At 37.3% G+C, this 19,335-nt stretch overlaps 1 protein-coding gene across 1 annotated transcript in view; it reads left to right on the top strand.

Moving 5' to 3' along the window:
- Window positions 1–906: 906 nt before the first annotated feature.
- The window catches only part of Fam13a (family with sequence similarity 13 member A), a 315,293-nt gene continuing 296,864 nt past the window's right edge, over window positions 907–19,335 (top strand). Inside the window, exon 1 of the mRNA XM_063247270.1 lies at window positions 907–1,073. Coding sequence (XP_063103340.1) covers window positions 1,047–1,073 — 27 coding nt within the window. The 5' untranslated portion in view covers window positions 907–1,046. The remainder of the gene's footprint in view (window positions 1,074–19,335) is intronic.

Genomic DNA, 19,335 nt, shown 5'->3' with positions numbered 1-19,335 from the left:
GAGGATAGTGCTGGTTGGCTGAAGCACACATGGAATATTGCTTTTAAAAGGAAGTATTGTAATGAGAGCTGGGGTTTTCCATTTTTGCTTGCCCATTCTCCTAAAAATATAACATTATTATGCCTTATTGGTACAACTGAAATCTTATCAAGTTAAACATTACATGTGCATATTAATAAGCATTCTTTAACTGTGCCATATATGTTTTTAAATTTTCTAACAGCAACAAATGACAAACATAGGATAGTTTCCTTCTGGCTTATAAGGAAAGGATATATTGTCTTCATTCAAGTATTTGGAAATTAAAATCTGTCACATTTTTCTAATGACACAAGAAAAGGAATAGAATTACTGAAAATCTGGCTATAGGCTAATTTTCCACACTGCATATCATTGGACTTAAAATTATGTAGGTCTAGAAGTATGTTTATGTTTATCATCAAAATATGCAAGATAATTGAAAGTGATTAGAAACAATAACTCCACAAAGTACAGCATTTTCATTTAAATAAACAATTGTGATAGGATAAGGGTGCAGGGGAAGAAACTTTGGTAGACCTTTTCAGGTTATTAGGGGAGACTAGAAGCCTGCTTCAGAAGGAAAATGAGATGTGTGCCTGCAGATTGAAACCACCATGCGACTGTGTCAATCTTCCAGAGTGATGCCTCCAGACAAGACAGCCAGCTCAGACTTGGCTTTCTGCTCCATTAGTCTGGTTAATGAACACTGCTAAGGAGCCCTGTGGGTGGCGTCCAGGAGTGGAGTCAGGTTTAAGGGGAGGATGCCAGGGACTTCAGGTCACAGTCATGTGACTCGGCTGCTGACCAACACTGAGACTCCAGATCAAATTTCAACTCTAGGTGGTGTGCTCAGCCACAAGGGCTCAGCAGGAAGACCAGCAGAGCCACGTCCTAAAGGTGTTTGGGGCCAGTCTTCCCCTATTGCAGGGTCCTTGGAAGAGGCAGATGATCCTGGAGCCAAGCCATACCCTCGGGGCAGAATTGTAGGGTCTCGCCTTCCTGTTACTTAGACACTTCGTGCGAGGATGGGGACAGGCGTGCTGGGCATTTGCGTGAGTACAGGCTGTCAGCTTTTTGCTTGGTATCCAGGGCCAGCGGCAGAAGTGACGCCAGAACTTTACTGCACCCTTCTGGGAGAAGGGGAATCAACCTTCCTTAAATTCAATCTGTTCAGATGGATGTTAAACAATAGTTGGGGTGATATCTAGCCTTTTTGTCTTCTTTCCAAAAGTGGAGAAGAGATTCTTGAGTTAATACTCAGTTAAGTCAACTTGACTGATAGCACATTGTCCAGTGTCCTAAGGTGTTATGGTGTTTAAAGAGTTAAATCTGAATGAATATTGAAGCTTAGTTGTTGAACAACTCATCTGGCTACCTTGGGAAAGAATTAGAGTAATCATCAATGAATTGCCACAGATAATACTCATGAGAGTTTTGTATTTCATGTTACTGTTTTCCTTTCCTAATTCAGGGATTCTCTTCAGAATAGTTGCTGAAACTGATGGTGGTTGATAAGCGTTGGTAAATCTTTATTCAACTATAGAAACTTCTGGTTGCAATATCAATAAATAATGATGTTACCTAATTTCTCATCTATGGAAAAAGTATATTTCTCAGACTAAATTTCATAAATTTCTAAATAGTTCTGCTGGTACTTATACAAAACTGTGTTAATCAAATACTGTCACTGTAATTTACAGAATACTGTACTGTAGTTTAAATTTTAATATATAAATAATATACATGTGTAAATCATATTTATAATTCAAGTCAGTATTTATTCCAAGAGGGCATTTTATTTGTTCTTAAAAGTCCTGAGTAAGAAATACTGTATTTTTGTTTAAATCATCTTGCCTTGCCCTTTCACTCAAAAAATACATAGTCAAGTCAGGTCTGTCTGTCTGTCTCTCTCTCTCTCTCTCTCTCTCTCTCTCTCTCTCTGGTAAATTTCAGAAAGAGCTATCATTTGTTGTAAATTATGATGGCCTTCTGAGCAAGTTTTGGAATATAGACTTAAAATGGTCACTAGATGGTAGACAGTACCACAGATTATTTCATAGTAAATCTGCTGAAGGGCTGGCTCAGTCAGCCCCTTTCAGCATCCTCTGCTAGTTGGCCTGCCTTCTCCTTTAGCCCCTAGGCTTATAACATCCAGGTATCCAGGTGATTATTTTTTTTAAAGAAAATTGTTTTATTGGTACATTTTAGATTTACATAATGATCACATTCATCAAAGGGCATTTGAACCTGTACATGCTATAGCTTAATTCTATTTTTTCCCCATTTACTTCCTCTCCCTTCAACTCTTCTTCCTTTCCTTATTTACAAAAGTTTTTCCTTATTTTTTTTACTTTTTCCTTCCTTCCTTCCTTCCTTCCTTCCTTCCTGTCCCTCTCGCTCCTTCCTTGTTCCCCTTCACATTTGAGCATCGTCTTCCTGTTTCACAATATGTATTATACATTTTGGTCCTTACTTACACTTTTGGTTTCTCACACCAGAAAAACAGTGCTGTATTTGCACATGTGTCTGATTTATTATACTTAAGAGCATGTTCTCAAGGCCCATCCATTTACCTAGAAATGTTTCAAGCTTATCTTTTTTTATGGCATAGTACTCAATTGTATTAAAAATGCACACACATTTTGTTTATCAATTCATCAGTTGATGGGCATTTGGGATTTGGCTGTTACAAACTGTGCCACTATAAAAATGGGTGTACATATATCATTGTAGTGTGATGCTTTTTTTTCTGAAAGATACCAAGAAGAGGAATAGCCAGATTAAGTGAGATCTCTAATCCTAATTTTTTGTGGAATCTCCTCACTGATTTTGACAGTGCTTGCACTAGACTGTACTGCCACCAGCTGTAGAGGTTTCCTTTTTTTCCCACAGCCCTACCAGCATTTGTTATTGACTGATTTCTTGATGATGGCTGCTCTTTCTAGGGGGAGATGAAATCACAGAGTTGTTTTAACTTACATTTCTCAAATGATTAATAATGTTGAACATTTTTTCATATGTTTGTCTGCCATTTCTATTTCTTCATTTGAAAAGTATTCATTTTGGCTTCCCATTTTTCAATTGGTTCTTTAAATTTTGGGGTCTGATTTTTTTTTTTTTAGTTCTTTATGTATTCTAGATAGTAACTCTTTATCTGAGGAACAACGGGCAAAAAATTTTCCCCATACTTTGTGCCCACTGTGGTTGTCTCTTCACTCTGTTGCTGATTTCTCTTGGTGTGCGAAAGCTCTTTAGTAAGATGAGATCTTAGTTGTTGATTCTTCATCATAGTTCCTGTATGATTGAGGTTTTGTTCATAGTCTTTGCCTACCTATACCAGTGTCTTCAAGAGTTCTGTCATCCAGCAGGTTTAGTGTTTCTGTTTTAATATTGAAATCTTTGATCTATTTTAATTTTAGTGTAACGCATGGTGAGGGATATGGGTCTAATTTTAATCTTTGGCATGTAGAAAGCCAGTTTTTCTAGCACCATTTATTAAAGAGGCTATCTTTCTTCTAGTGAAGATATATGGCACTTTTGTCAAAGATATGGTGACTGACTGTGTTTGGAGTTGTTTTTTCATCTTCTAAACTGTTCCATTGATCCTCAGGTCTGCTTTCTGCAGTTCTGGTTTTTATCAAAGTAGCTTTGGTAGTATTAATTTCAATTCAGGGATTGTAAGGCCCTGTGCTTTGGTTGCCCAGAATTGCCTTTACCATTCTAGATCTCTTCTGGTTCCAAATGTAATTTAGAATTCTTTTCTCTAATTCTATGAGATGTACTGTTGGAATTTTGATCAAGATTGCATTAAATCTGTGACAATTTTGGAATAATGGCCATTTTCACTGTATTGGTTCTTCCTACCCAAGAGCAAGGGATATCTTTCCATTTTCTGTTATCCTCTTTAATCTCCTTTTTCAGAGTGCTATAATTTTCAATGTAGAGATCTTTTACCTTTTTCATTCGATTGATTCCTGATAGCTATTTCATTTTTGGATGCTATTGTGAAAGGTGTTGTTTCCATAATTTCTCTCTCAGTGAATTTGTTTTGTACAGGAAAGCTATTGCTTTTTAGTGGTGACTTTGTATCCAGCTCTACTACTGAATTTGATTCTTACACCAGGAAATCTTTTGGTGAAGTTTTTGGCGTCTTGTATGTAGACTATCATGTCATCTGCAAATTATTTCATGGCTGGGGAAGTAGCTCAGTGGTCGGGCACTTCCCTAGGCAGATGTGTGTAGAGCCCTGGGTTTGATGTAGGGGAAGGAAATTATTAAATTATTTTAAGTAGTTACACCTAGAGATTCTAATGACTAACTGAATAACCTTATGGAATAGGTGAGATGAGTTGCTCTAATTAAGTAAACAATCCAAGAGGAAGAGGCAGTAATCATAAATTTATATGCAACAAATACCAGTGCACCCAACTATATAAAGCAAATATTTATGGACATGAAAAATCAAATAAATGCTAATACCAATTTAAAAGGGTTAGAAAAAATAAAAGGGTTAAGGGGATAAATAAGGAAATAGAAAAAGAGGAAGCAAGGCTGGAAGATCATGCAGCCTTTGGGAAACTGGTGAAGTCAGGAGGGAAACAGGAAGAGAGAGGGAAAAGAATCAGAAATAAGAATAGAGTAAGATGACAACAAAAAACCCTAGATAATGTCCACAGTCACATAAAAACAAGAACAAAACATCAATAAAAAGAAAAAGGAAGAAAAGGAAAAATGTTCACTTTGGGCTGTATCTCTGCTGTCACTGATGGGCAGAGAGGCAGGTAGAACCCAGATCCACATTGACTGATTTTAGAAAGCTAGCAATAGGATTATGGTAGAGTAGTGGGTAATCCCAAGAAGCTTGTGCTGCAGTCCAGGTTGCTTCTGGTTTTTGGCCGTGAGGTTAAGATCTGAGTTGTTCAGCCCACAACATTCTAGGTACCACCTTGCAGCTTGAACTCAGTTCCCTGATCTCCTGCTGGCTTGAACTTGGCTCCTCTTCACCTTTCAGTGGGAGCTTCTAAATAGCAAACCTGCAGCTGCTCTGAGTTCTGAATTCAGTTGGCTCTTTTCCAAAATGGCTACCGGACATTCTCCCTCTCCTGGGGACTTCTAGACCAAGTTAATCAGCCACTACAGTCTGCAACATCTGTTACACTGTTCTGCTGGTGTGTTTCTCCGTCGAGGTGTCTGGATTCACTGATAGTTGCTGTGTATCTGTCTGTTCTAGCTGCCCCTCCTATGCTGCAAGCCAAAGCTCAGGAAGAAAACACCTTTCACTACCTTCCTTTCTGCATTGAGGCCCCTCTCTTTGCTCTCCTCATGGGCTCCAATTCTTGCTTCAGATCTTTGCTAGGTCTCAGGGACCCACTTGCATCCTTCTTTTTGTCATGTTGCTATATTCCAGCGTCTGGACTCCCAAGTCTTGGGAAGGCTAGTTTTCTGCTGCTCACCACTCAGCTATCTTCCCAGAATATGCACATTGTTGAAACAGCCAGTACCACTAACCATATGCAGAACTTTTATCTTCTTCAATATACACATTCATAAAATAACAACTTCTACCACCTCCCAGCCATTGTGCTACTTTCTACTTCTATGAAATCACCCTGCCTTGATAGCTCAAATAAATGGCATCTTACAATTTTTGTGTGTATCTTATTTCACTTTGTATAATGTTTTCAAATTCATCCATGTTACAGTGCCAGTCTTAGCCACTTTTCTTATTGCTGAGACCAAATACCTGACACCCACATTAGAAGGGGGAAAGTTTATTTGGCCCACTGTTTATAGTGGTTCCATAATTGGCTGGCTCCAAAGCACAGTAACACACGACAGAACGGCAACAGTTCATGGTGGCAGAAGATAGCAAAAGCAACAAAAGAGAGGGCAAGACAAGCCTCTTTGTGTTCCTTATATTGTATCTAATCTATGGAGATCGAGGTGTCCCAGTCCAATCAGTGGACTGATCCAGGAATTACCCACCTTTTATCCTAGCACCCTTAATCCCAGCATTGCTCTGCCAACCAATCACATATTGTAGATTCAGCCACCTCTGAAAAAGCCTTATCTAAAATGCCCTAAAACTTCACAAGGCCTTGGGGGGACATCTAGACACAAACCATAGTGTGTTTTGGCATTCACTCCTTTTTGAGGTTGAAAAATACTTCATTATATGTATGTAACACGTTTATTCCTCTGTTCAACAGTTGAATTTTCTCTACTTTTACTAAAGAGAATAATGCTGCTCTGAATATTGGTGAACAATTATCCATTTAATTCCCTAGTTTAACTGTGGAAATCTGTCTGGAGGTTTCTCAAAAAGCTGGGATTGGAGGTCTCATTTGACCCAGCTATTCCACTTCTGGGCATATTCCCAGAAGAATTGAAAACATCATACCACAGTGATATATGTGCGCCTGTGTTTATAGCAGCACAATTTGTAATAGCCAGATTTTGGAAACAACATAAATGCCTATCCACTGAGGAATGGATAAAAAAGATGTGGTACTTTTCTACAATGGTATACTCCTCAGCTAAAAAGAATGATCACACTGAGACTTTTATAGGTAAATGAATGCAACTTGAGACCATACTCCTAAGTGAAATAAATCAAACTCACATGTGTAAATACCATATTGTCTCCATAGTGTGAGAAATGGTAAGAGTACATAAGATACAAAATCCTCAATGAATACTATGAAAGGGTAAGAATCTGCTCAAAGCGGGAAAAATAAGGAAAAGGAGAAAAAAAAGGAAGGGAAAAAATATATATAACTTTGTATAAACTTAAGATACCTAAGGTGATTGAGCTACAAGTTCTACTAGTTCTTGGAACAAAACAATTAACATTCATAGGATTTGATCGATTTTGCATGTTTGTGTCTGGTAATCTGAAAAACTCTTTTGAAGATTACTATGTTATGTTCCTACCACGTTCTTTTGAAGGCCTACGTTGTCATTGTTTTGGGCTCTTTGCTATTGTTATTTATTTGTCTTTTTTGTTTCATGTCTTTCTAGGAATTTGTTTTGTTTTGTTTTACCTTCTAATGCAGAAAGGTTAGATGTACATGTAGAGGCTTATACATGCCTAGAACTTCTAAAGTTTGAGAATTGATTGTATTATGCATGATGATATGAAGAAGAAGAGACATTATGGTAGCCATTGCTGATTTCTTTTTGTCATGCTGTGAAACCCAGTAATGCTTTTATTCTTTGTTTAGGGTAGTTTTAGTCTGTTTTGTATTATTTAATTTCAATATATATGATGGTATGGATAGGTATTTCGAAGAGAACAAGAGGCATTATGGTAGCCATTGTTGATTTTCCTGTTGTCTGGTTTTGAAGGCCTGTAATGCCTTCATTATTCTATTTTGATGAGTTTTATACTATTTTGCTTTGTATGAATGCATTGTGTATGAAGATATAGACAACTATTTAGAAGAAAACAAGAAATGTTATGGTAGCCACTGTTGATCTCCTGTTATCTTGCTTTGAAATCCTGTGTCACTTAAATTACTTGCTTCCAATCTGCTTTGTTCTGTTTTGTTTTACTCTCTTAAAAAAATATTCCTTGGTTTCAGGGTACATACCTAGAAAGAGAATTGCTGGATCACAAGATAGTTTTGTTTGTAACTGTTGAAGAATTACCTTTTTCTACAGTAGCTGTACCCTTTTATATTCCAATAAATAATGTGCAAGTGTTTTTCTACATCCCAAGAAACATTTCTTTTTTGGTTTTGTTTTGTGTTTTGATACCAGAGATTGAATTTACGACCTCACATTGGCCAGCAGACACTTGTGCCAATGAGCTACCTAAATCCCAAGCTCTGAAACACTTGTTATTTTCGGGTATTTTGTTTCATTTATTTTGTGTTTGGTACTGGGGATTGAACCCAGACCTTTGAGCTGAGCCACATTCCCAGCACTTTTATTATTTTTTATTTTAAGACAGGTAAGACAGGGTCTTAAGAAAGCAAAAAAAGAAAAAAAGAAAAAAAAAAAAAGAAGAAGACAGTGTCATGATAAGTCACCACATCACTAAGGCTGGGCCTGAATTTTTCTCTTTTCGGTACTGGGGATCGAAATCACTACTGCATGCTTGCAAGGCAGGCGCTCATGCTGCAGAGCTAAATCCCCGGCCTGACCTTTTGATTCTCTGGTCTCAGGCTTCTAGAATACTGAGATCCTGGATATATGCCACAGGCTTTGCTTATTTGTTTTGTATAATATCCATTCTAATGATGTTAAGCGGTGTCTTACTGTAGTTTGCATTTCTCTAAAGACTAGTGAAGGTCATTGGCTGTTTATATGTCTTTGGAGAAATGTCTATTCAAAACCTTTGCCCATTTTTTTCTGATTCATTTATACTTAAATCATCTTTCTTTCTTTCTCCTGTCTCCCTTCCTCCATGTTTTGCTCTTCTCCCTCTTTTTGGTCCTCTCTCCCCTTCTTCTGTGTGTCCAGTGCAGGGGATTAAATCTGGGGCCTCACACGTGCGAGGCAAGCACTCTACCACTGACCTGCATCCCTGCCCCTCTTTGCACATTTTCAAAGTAGGTTGATTGGAATGAGAGAACATGGTGGATAGATAACAACAGTTACAGACGCTCTCTGAGATAGCCAGCTTAGAATCCAGGAATGGTACGGTGTGGGGAGTCCAAAGCAGGGGGAGATATACCCTGCTGACCAGGAACGAACTAAGCTGAGAGAAACCAACTGGAAATGCAGTCCTGGTGCTAGGACCGGAACAAATAAAATCTCGGCACCAAAGCTGGAACCCGCACCTCTGGAAACCACGATTTGAATTTCCTGCTGCCGTTGCAGCATCTGAATTGGCAAAGCAGGGATAGAGACACGAAAGCTCTGAGAGCGGGAATTAGCGAACCAAGTTGAGAGCAAGACTGGCGGGGAGCCCTGCATCGGCCTATGGTGAGTGAGAGGAATGGGGACCCCTCCACGGATAAGGAGGCTCCAACAGAGGACATTCTGGGACCGGGCAGACTAGCTGTAACAGGACGCTGCAATGACTTCAGTCGCATATTCCCCTCTCATGCGGGACTGGTGGGGAGCACCTAACCTGGGTGACGCCGCGGACTAAGACCCAGTAGGCTAGCCCAAACCAGGTCCCTGGCCTGGCGGTGCACCCTAGCAGTGAAGCCTTCAGTAGGTTGACCTGGAGGGGCGGGCTCAGCAGAGGCTGCCTAGGTCTGTGTCTCCGTAGTACTCTGCAATGGGCGGGAACACCTAGCCGGTGCGATTCAAACAAACTGTAACACACAAAGAAACTGGGCCTCCTATAAATGCCTGTATGGAAGGAACAAAAAATATGAGAAGAGGAGGCAACAAGAAAGGGTCTTTGATCCCCAATCCTGAGAACACTGATCCAGGAAAGGTAAATGCAAAGGAGAATGAGGGGAGAAAACATGCACTATCAGACACAGCACCAATAGACATAAAGCAGTATCTCCGTAGCCTCATAGACGAGTTCAAAAGTGAGGTATTTGATGAAGGATATAAGTAGAATAGTTAAGAGAAATGCTAAGCACCACCCAAGAAAAAACAGATGGTGGAATGGAAGAGCAGAAAAAAAGGGGAGAATTGTTTGATGGAGAAAATAGAGAAAACATAGAATACATGAAGCAGGTTCAAAGAGATTTCCAAGAAACTAAAACTCTATTGAAAGCTGGCATAACAGCTTGAAAGAAACTAAGGACAGATTACCTGAACTGGAGGGCAGATTTGTAATGTGGGAGCATGAAATGAAAAACTTCTTAAAAATAACAAAGAAACAAACAGCAATAATACAAAGGCTAGAAGATGATAAGAGGATCTATAACTTAAGAATGTAAAGGAAGAAGTAGGGACACAAACAAATGAACTACAAATGTTATTCACAGAAATAATCCAGGAGAATTTTCCTAATTTAGTAAAAGGTAAAGACACTCAGATGTATGAGGCATACAGAACCCCAGCCACCTACAGTCCAAACAGAACTATACCCAGGCATATAATAATCAAAATTCCAGAAATCCAGTATAAAAGCAGAATATTAAAAGGCATCAGAGACAAGAAATGATCACTTACAAGGGAACACCCATCAGAATTACAGCAGACTTCTCGGCACAAACCATCAAATCACGAAGAGTGTGGGGGGAAATAATTCAAGCTTTGAAAGATAACCTCCAGCCAAGATTGATATATCCTGCACAGCTGTCCCTAGAAATTAATGGAGAAACAAGATGCTTCCAGGATAAAGAGGAACTAGGGGAATTTGCAACCACCAATTCAACTCTACAGAGAATACTGCAGGACATTCTAAAAGAGAAAAATAACAAGATTCCAAAAACAGTAACAGAGAGGCCACAATGAATGGAGCAGAAAGCAAAATGAAGACAAACTCACAACTAATGATAGAAAAAGAACTCAACAGAAATGAAGGAGAGAAGGTTGGACATAATTTCTAATATAGATGGCCTAGATACCCTAACTTTGGGGAAGAAATAGAGAATCGCAGGCAGAATGGATCAAGAGGTAGGGTCCACTGAATGATTCTTTATAGGAAATATAATTAGCCTGAAGAAGGTTAAATGGACCAAAATCAAACATGAGAAAGTGGAACTCGATGTGATAGGGAACCAGAGAGTAATAGGGGTAACTAGACCAGTATATATGGATAGGTTGAACAGACAGGCTTTAAGAAATGAAGAAATATAACTAGAAATCCAGCCAAGGAGTGAGAAAGTTCAGAAACACTTAAGTAAATAGCAGGTCCCCCCACCCCAATACAAAACTGTGAGTGTTGGGGAGACCCAAAAATACACAGTTCATTCTGGGGGAGTAAAAGGGAGGAATAGTCCTAAGGAAAAAAAAAACCAGCAGAAGATATAGCTAATAGTGTATCAGGAATTAAAACCCCTATTACTCACACTCCTCTGCTTGGTTGAAACTCGTTCTGTCCTAGTTTGTATACAAGCATTGGATCTGAGGGACATGGACGGCTGAGCATAGCATAGGGAACATCTTTAATTCTCTATTAATTCAATCAGGATCCATGTATGACTTATACTGTTATATCATGACTGATCTTAGTTAAATCTGACTTGTTTGATTGCTGCTTATTATTGACAAGATTTTATTCAAAACCTGTAAGGTTGATGGCAACAAGTTGAGTACAGACAACTATACTGAAAATGACAATGATTCACTACAATATCCATTCTGATTTGATTACTACCTGTTTTTGTAGCTCTATACTATCTATAGAGTTGTATTTCTGTTAATTCTGTTATGTACTGATATGCTCAATTATACTTTATCTGATGATATAACCAATTCTGTTGATGATAACAAGAAATAGCACAGTGACCAGGGTAGAACTCCTTATACAGCAGATTTATATGTCCTTTTAGTTTTATATGTCTATAGAAAAAAGTTTAGTTCTGCCTTGCTTCATTATGTTTTTTCCTCTAACATAGAAAGGGTAGAAATACATGTTAAGACTCAAGGTTAAGTAAAATCTATAAACAGTTTAAGAGCACTGATCTGATGACACATGATGAAATGAAAAAAAACTTTAAAAGAAAGAAAGTGGCACTGCAGTACCCAGTCCTGATTCCGGAGTGTTATGATGTGAAATCCAGCAATATTATTAATCTTTGTTCAGATGGATTTTAATCTATTATGCTCTGTTAGGTCTCAACATAAATGAAGATATGGATAAACGCATACATGGTCTAAGTGTCTAGGATTGATAGCTATAATACTTAGTTTTTGTGTGATACTTGAACAGAACTGTTTGTAGTCTCCCTGGTTAAAATCCCATTTATATGTACCACTTGTGTACCTTGAAGAACTATTTATAGGCGACAATATGTATACATCAGCTAGTGATTTATTACTATTTCTTTTCTTTGAAAGTATGTACTATTTCTCCACGTTTTCTTTCTTGTTTTGTCTTTCTTTAAATAAAAAAAACAAAATAGGTTGATTTTTTTTGTTTGTGAATTGTAGTTCTTCAATACTATAGTATCAGTCCTTTATCAGATACATAATACACAAGTTCACCAGTTGTCTTTCTACTGTTCATAGTGTCTTTTGATGCTGTTTCTTTTGTGTTTTACAGTTTCTCTTTTATTGCTTTGGTGTCATACCTGTATTAACTTGTGTTTCTCTTTAAAATTCTAGATTATGGTTTCCATCTGCTTCATGACATTTTTCTGAGGAATTATTTTTAAGAAAAGTTGAAGGATTTTATACTTTTTAACAGCACTGTCTCACAGTGCTCACATTATTTCTCATCTTCAAATAACATAAATTTTTGTGGAATCAGCAACCAGAGTTGTAATTGTGGGCTAACATTGATGGACCCAGGTCATTTTTCAAGTTGCACAGTTCTGGGACTCCAGCCTGTACTGTTGAAAAGAGAGAAGTGGAGGAGGAGGGGGTGAGAAGGAGAGGGAGAGAAAGGGGGAGAGAGAAAGGGGAGGGAGGGAGAAGACTTTTCTTTCATATGACACTTCTGTTTGCAGATCTCTCTCCTTTACCTGTCGGACGCTAACCCGCATCAGTAAAGCTCAGCTGCCTTCTTTTCATAAACTTCCCTTCCAAAGTGTTTACTTGCTCATAGGTACTACTGTATATTTTTCTGGTGCTTCCTGAAGTCTGCCACCTTGTGGTAACTACTTTCTGTACCTTCTCCAATTCCTATTCTAAGCAGCTCCTCAGGTAAAGCTCATCTGTTGGTGGTCCTGTCCGTACCTTCCACAGTACTGGTGTGATGGCTGGATGAGCTTCAGAATCAACGGATATGGATTCCAGCTTGCAGTCTTCTGTTACTTTTCCTAATACTCTCCTTAATCTGCATAGTTTTAGAGGAAAAAGCAAAACTCACAAGATATTTATTGGGTTTAAGTTTCTTGAATATTTCAATAATACTTAAATACATAAATTTTCTTTCTCATAGACATTTTTAGTATAAGTTGTAGAAATTAGTTAGCTGAGCAAGGGCTGGGAATTTAGCTCAGTGGCCTAAGTGCCTGCTTTGCAAGCACACAATCATAAGTTCGATCCCTGGTACCAAAACAAAAAATTAGTTCAGCATAATTTTAAAATGAAATATAAAGTGATCTAAACTATTTTAAGTGTGTGTGTATTTGGACAAAGAAGTAGGAGATTATAAGGAAATGTACAAATAGGTTTTCTTTTGAAATCTGAATTCACAATTTTCAATGAATGCTTAAAGACTGTTGGATCCTAACTTTTTGATTCGTAGACTTCTTTGAACACAGGAGTTTTGAAAATGTGTTGACTCTTAGGTTTTCATGATCTATGGATTCTAGGTTATAACCTATGTCATACAATATTACAGTAATAGATGAATTCCCATGTTTATAGAAACACAATTCATAATAGCTAAATCCTAGAAGTTGTCCAAATGCCCATCAATAGATGAATGGTTAAAGAAAGTGTGGCATATAAACAGTGGAGTATTACTCTACTATAAAGAAGGATAAATTAGAGTCATTTGTAGGAAAATTGGTACCCCTAGAAACTGTAATGTTAAGTGAAATAAATTAGACACAGATATTTCATGGTTTCTCTTATGTAATAAAACTCCTATATAAAAATTAAAGAATGAAATAAAAGATAGATAATAGGAACCCAAGATCTTTTGCAAATGGGAAGAGGACCGAGAGATGAAAGATGGGAGGGAAGGGGACATAAAAAAGGATTAAGACATGTCATGTACATGTGCCAACTCTCCATGATGAATACAGTCATTATGTACTACAAATATGTACTGATAATTTTTAAAACTCTTAAATCTGCAATCACTTACATAATAATATACATTAGGAAATGATTGTATAAGGAAAACTGACAAGACATTCAGGCAGTGCTTTGAGTTTTTAAAATTAATAAACTAGTGTTAGAAGAACTGCTTTGTAAAAAGCTTTTGATTTCCTTGACCCATTACATTCAGAAGATAACTGTGGACATTCTGACATAGCACAATTTGAATGCCCTCTCATGTAAGACAAATCCATACATAGCTATTCCAGGGTGGGTGTGAGGTATGTAACAATGTTAGGAGGGAGGTTTCTGTTTTACTGTCCTTAGTACTTACCTTCTAGCTTCTGGGTTGCATAGTCACATCATGGCTATTGGGCATTATTTCTGTGATATAAGCAGAAAATAGAGATAGGAGAAAAAGACTTTGTTGGCCTCCTTTTAAGGAAATGTTTCTAGGTTTCCTACCACCTCCCATTTACAAGTATTTGTAGTTAATGAAATTCAGCCATCTGCTCATTTGGGTATATGAGGAGATGTTGCAGGAAAGGCTGAATACAGTTTAAGTGGGTACTTTGCTCCCTGCTCCAGGAAATCAGAAACTTGCTGTTAAAGGAAAAGAGCCATCCATAGGCAAATGCAAACTGCCACAGTATCCTCTACTGTGTTTGGTCTGTGTGAGAGATGATCACATGTCTTAGGCACTTAATGACACTGTAAAGTGGTTGATTTACTTTAGGTTAACAGGTGAGGAGCAGTCCTGGTGTGGATAGAAATATTTGTAAGGACAACAGATTGAATGTGCAGGTGATATGTTTGCATATCATATGGTTTGTCTTCCCTGTGACCCCCAAGCTTGACCCCGCTAATGAGGCAGGGTAAGAAGAGTGGGTTGTGCTTCTTTTTTGTTGTGTTGGCCTGCCCTCAAAGTCTCTTTTGACAAAAGAGGCTAACATTGCCACTGTGAATATACAAGTTAGTGGTTAAAAAGGATTCAAACCTGGTCCCATATTTTCACATTTGATGCTTTCCCCAGGATACCTACTCTATTTAGGCTAATGTAATTGTCTGCATCTCTTAAGTTAAAAGGCTTCAAAGTTGTTGCTGTTAATTTCTTTCTTTTTTCTTTTTCCTTTTCCCCCCACTAGTACTAAAGAGTAAGCTCTACTACTGAGCTACATCCCCAAACCTTTTCCTTTTGAGATGGAGCTCAATCTGGGGCTCGCCTGCCTTGGTCTTCAGAGTAGCTAGAATTATAGGTATATACCTTTGCATGTAGGTGTTACTGTCAATTTCTTAATTGAATTTTTTTTTTTTTTTTGTGGCAGCATCTCACTATGCAGTGCAGGCTGGCCTTGAATTCACTTCTGTAGTCCAGGCTAACCTCAGACCTCACAGTGACCCTCCTGCCTCAACCTTCAAGGGGTCTTTATTTTTTCCAAATGAAAAAATGTCACGTTCATAAAATTTGAAAGGCTAGTACAATGAACACTATCTACTGTCCACTAGATGTAAAAATTATCATTCTGCTATATTTTTGCATATTCCTTATTTTGTTTGAAGTATTTGAAAATACCATTATTCTATACTGCTACTTCAATCATGTCCTTCATCATAGTAAGGAGTACTATTGCTGACATACATTAGTTGGTGTTATATTTAATAAATTTACAATTGTTCACTGTACGATCCAACACATACCAAATTTGCCCGGCTGCCTGAACGAGACAGTTGGCTATTTTTATTTTAAATAGTTTCAGGTTTACAAAAAAATGAAGTACAGAGTTTCCACATAACCCTTCCTTCCCAGTTTCTAATTGTTTCTATTATTAACATTTTATAGGATGTGGTAAATTTATTATAAGGGCCGAGTCAGTATTGTTACACTATCATTAACTATCATTTGGTAGCTTTTATATTAGAGAATACTTTTTATGTTGTACATGCTGCGGGTTTGAATGAATATATGATGACGTGTCTGTGTTTTGTTTTTAATAAACCACAAAACAATGAAGATTTATATGTTACTTTTGGAAGTTGTATGCTTTAGCTTGTTTTAAATCTAGAATGAAGTATCCCTCATAATACTTTTTTATTGGTATATGTTTGTGATACATGATATTGACATTTGTTTTGGAAAATTGGTACATAGCATATTTCATCATTTTTGATCCCTTTTATCTTCCTTTCTACCCTTTCTCCTGCTCTTTTCCCATTTCACCTTCCCCTTCCCCAAAAAGTCTGCTTTAATTTAATTTATTTGTATTTTGGGTTTAGAAGAGGCCATGTTCTTATTTGATTAGTGTCCCTCATTCTGAATTTGTTTGTTTCTTTGTACTTTACCTCATTTTTCTAGCTCTGGTAATTATTGTAAACTGAATTTAGATTTAGAGGCTAAATAAGCATCAGCTTCAATATTTTAGGCAAAAATACTTTATAAGCGATATGTTCTTTGTACTGTATTATCAGGGGAAAATAGTGTCAACTTTTCTCATGATTAGTGATGACAAATTTGATCTTTTGGGTAATAGAGTAAAAGGGCTATAGCTGGGTACACCTGTAAAGGTAAATTTTTTCATTTTGCAATCAATATGTAATCTTTTTGACATTGAAACTCTTATTCAACAACCTTTCACCTGATGTTTTAGCATTTGTTCATAATCCTTGTTATAAACTATCTGTTACATTTTTAATTCTGTTATGTAATTTTTAAATTCTGTTATTCTTTATACATTCTGCAGCATCACCCTTCTGTAAAGAGGACATCTATTTACTTTTTACCCTTCTCTTACTTTTGTATCCCTGTGGATTCAAGGACATTTAGACACAGTATATTATTATTACTGTTTTCACTGTTGGTGCTGTGTCCCAAATTTGGCTTAGGGGACCCTCTTGAAGCTGGCCCATGGGACTCTGACTTCACCCCCTAGTCGTAGAACATTGCCTTCTTCCTAGAACAAATTCTTAATGTTCTCCATGTGCTTTCCTTGCATCCCTTTTAAATCCTTACCTGATTTAAAAATTACATAACAGAATTAAAAATTTAACAGATAGTTTATAACAAGGATTATGAACAAATGCTAAGGTGCCTTTCTATTCTACACATTCCTTGTTAAATTTATTAGCCTTAGCTTCTGTTCTAAAGACTCTTGAGACACACAGTTCTGAATTTAACCACCTATGTAACATAATTATTCTTCAAAATATCTTATTCATGGTATTTAAAATCGTAGCAGAATCTGTCAAGAGGAATACAGGACATTGATTGTAGTATTCTAAAATTGAATTTTGTATTAAACTAAACAGAGCTGCGCAAATACAGTATTATCTCCTGGACCTTCTAGCACAGCCTACATTAAAGATTGTGGGGATGCTGTAGCACATCATGATTACAGGCTCGAGTACTGGAATGCAGGTACCTGAAATTTGTTCTAGCTGTAGAACTTACCAGCCATAGCAGGTTTCTTTTCTTTTGTGCCTCATTTTCTTATCCTAGGGGAAATGGTAAGATTACCATACTAGTAGGTCATTTTGAAACAATGATTTAAAAGTGCTACAAGAATGCCTATGACAAAATCAGCACTCAAGAAATTTTAGCTATCATCAAGAACTCTTCGTAAACTCATCCTGTTTATTGTATTGATGAAAGTCCTTTCTATTCAAATCTGGTATCCAGAAATAGTGATGATGTTTCTGAGCATATCTTACTTTGTTTTAATGATAATAAAGAGTTAGGCTTGGTGAAAAGTACCTATAGGCCGACTACACCAGAGGCAGAAGCTGAAGGATTATTTGAGCCCGGGAGTTTGAGACCATCCTGGGCAATGTAGTAAGACACTGTATCACCTAGGTAGATATAGGTAGGTAGGAAAATACACAAGTAAACACACAGAGATAAACTCACAAATGTCATAATCTACTTTTTCTCGGTTATAAGAAGATAAACTTTCCTTCTTATTTCTAATATGTATGCTGGCCTTCGCAGCATGAGTGCTTTGGTTCTCTCTACTTCCTGTTTGCAGGCAAGATTAAGAATGGGCCTTCCACACTCAGCTTGCTTGAGTGTGATTCGTAGCACACAATTGATACCATCGGGAACATGTTGTGGGTCTTCTGTGCCTTAGGAAAATTGGAGATCACTAAGATATCTTCCTTCCTAGTGTTTGTTTTATTTTTAATTAGGTATTAAGATTTAATGAGTAAAGCCCCAGGGAGTATTTAAAGCCTAGGTATTTGCTCTGATTATTAGTTTGTCAAGGTATTGTATCAGTTAGTGCTGTATGTAGCTAAAGAACAAAAATGGATCTTGCTAACTTACATACCAAAACATCTTACAGCAGAGTTGTAGAGGAGCCCACCAAGTGGGAGGAACTGGTGAAGAAAGCCCAGATCAGTGCCAAGGATGAGATGACAAAAACTGTTAGTCCTATAGGTATTGTTTGTCTGCCTTGTGATGGCCATTCACACTCTAGTGGCCTATAGGAGAAAGGCCTGACTCACCTGGTAGGGACACAGAGGCCAGTCCTTGCTAGAGGCCAGTGGTCATTTCGAGGGGTCACTTCACAGTGAAGGTGCTGTCACTCTCCAAATGGCAACCAGAGTTTGTTATTAAAACAAAACCAGAGTGTCAGAGGGTTTAGCTCAGTGTGTAAGTGCCTACCTGGTAAGCATGAGGTTGTGAGTTCAATCTCTAGTACCAAAAAATTAAAATTAAAATTAAAAAACTGGAGACTTGGTGGCCCCAACCAATAAATAATCTACAAGAGTATTACAGTGTGTATTTTATTAACTATTTTAACTGTATTTCAATGAAAATAAAGACATAAATAAGGTAAGCATTTAATTATGAAAAAGAGTACTGATACAAAACTCAAGAGATCTGGGCCCAGCCCCTTTCTCCCTGAATTCGCCACAGCCTTTTGGATGCTGGTTTCTTTATTCAAAGGTGACCATGCAATCACTAAATGACCCCTAAAAATTGTACTAACAGCAGAATCCTCAGGTTCTCTTATTGTCTTTTGTGTGTAGGAACCTGCGTTGCTTTCAGACACAGGTACACACACTCAATTTGATCCAGCCTTAAGCTCAACTGGTATATGGAAATTTATAGGTAAAGTTTAATGTGGACTTAGAATCCTCATTTAATAATTGTTCTAGTTTCATTGAGGCAAAACAAATGAGATAGGCATTTGAAGAAAACCAAAACTCCTTCAGCACTCAGATTTACAAGTAGTGATGTGTAACCATTGTTTTTGAGTACAAAATAAATTTGATTTAAATGGATTAATTATATGTGATTTTTCATTTCTATAGTTATTTTTCTTTTTTATGACTAAAGGACTATTGAGTATTTTTAATACTAGAAAGGATATTCTAAGCTGTTTTATATTCTTTAGTAAGTTTATGTGTAAATACTATAATCATTATTGGTTTCTAGCTAGGCTAGATGAATAAAACCTCTTTAGATGTATTTATGATAAATAAAGGATTTGTTTGAGTATTTCTGAAAATACAGACATTGTA

Source organism: Cavia porcellus, unplaced genomic scaffold (assembly GCF_034190915.1).
Source record: "Cavia porcellus strain 051 isolate PalLab524CR breed Dunkin Hartley unplaced genomic scaffold, mCavPor4.1 scaffold_4, whole genome shotgun sequence".
Classification (NCBI taxonomy): Eukaryota; Metazoa; Chordata; class Mammalia; order Rodentia; family Caviidae; genus Cavia; species Cavia porcellus.
This window is presented reverse-complemented; position numbering and strand designations above follow the sequence as displayed.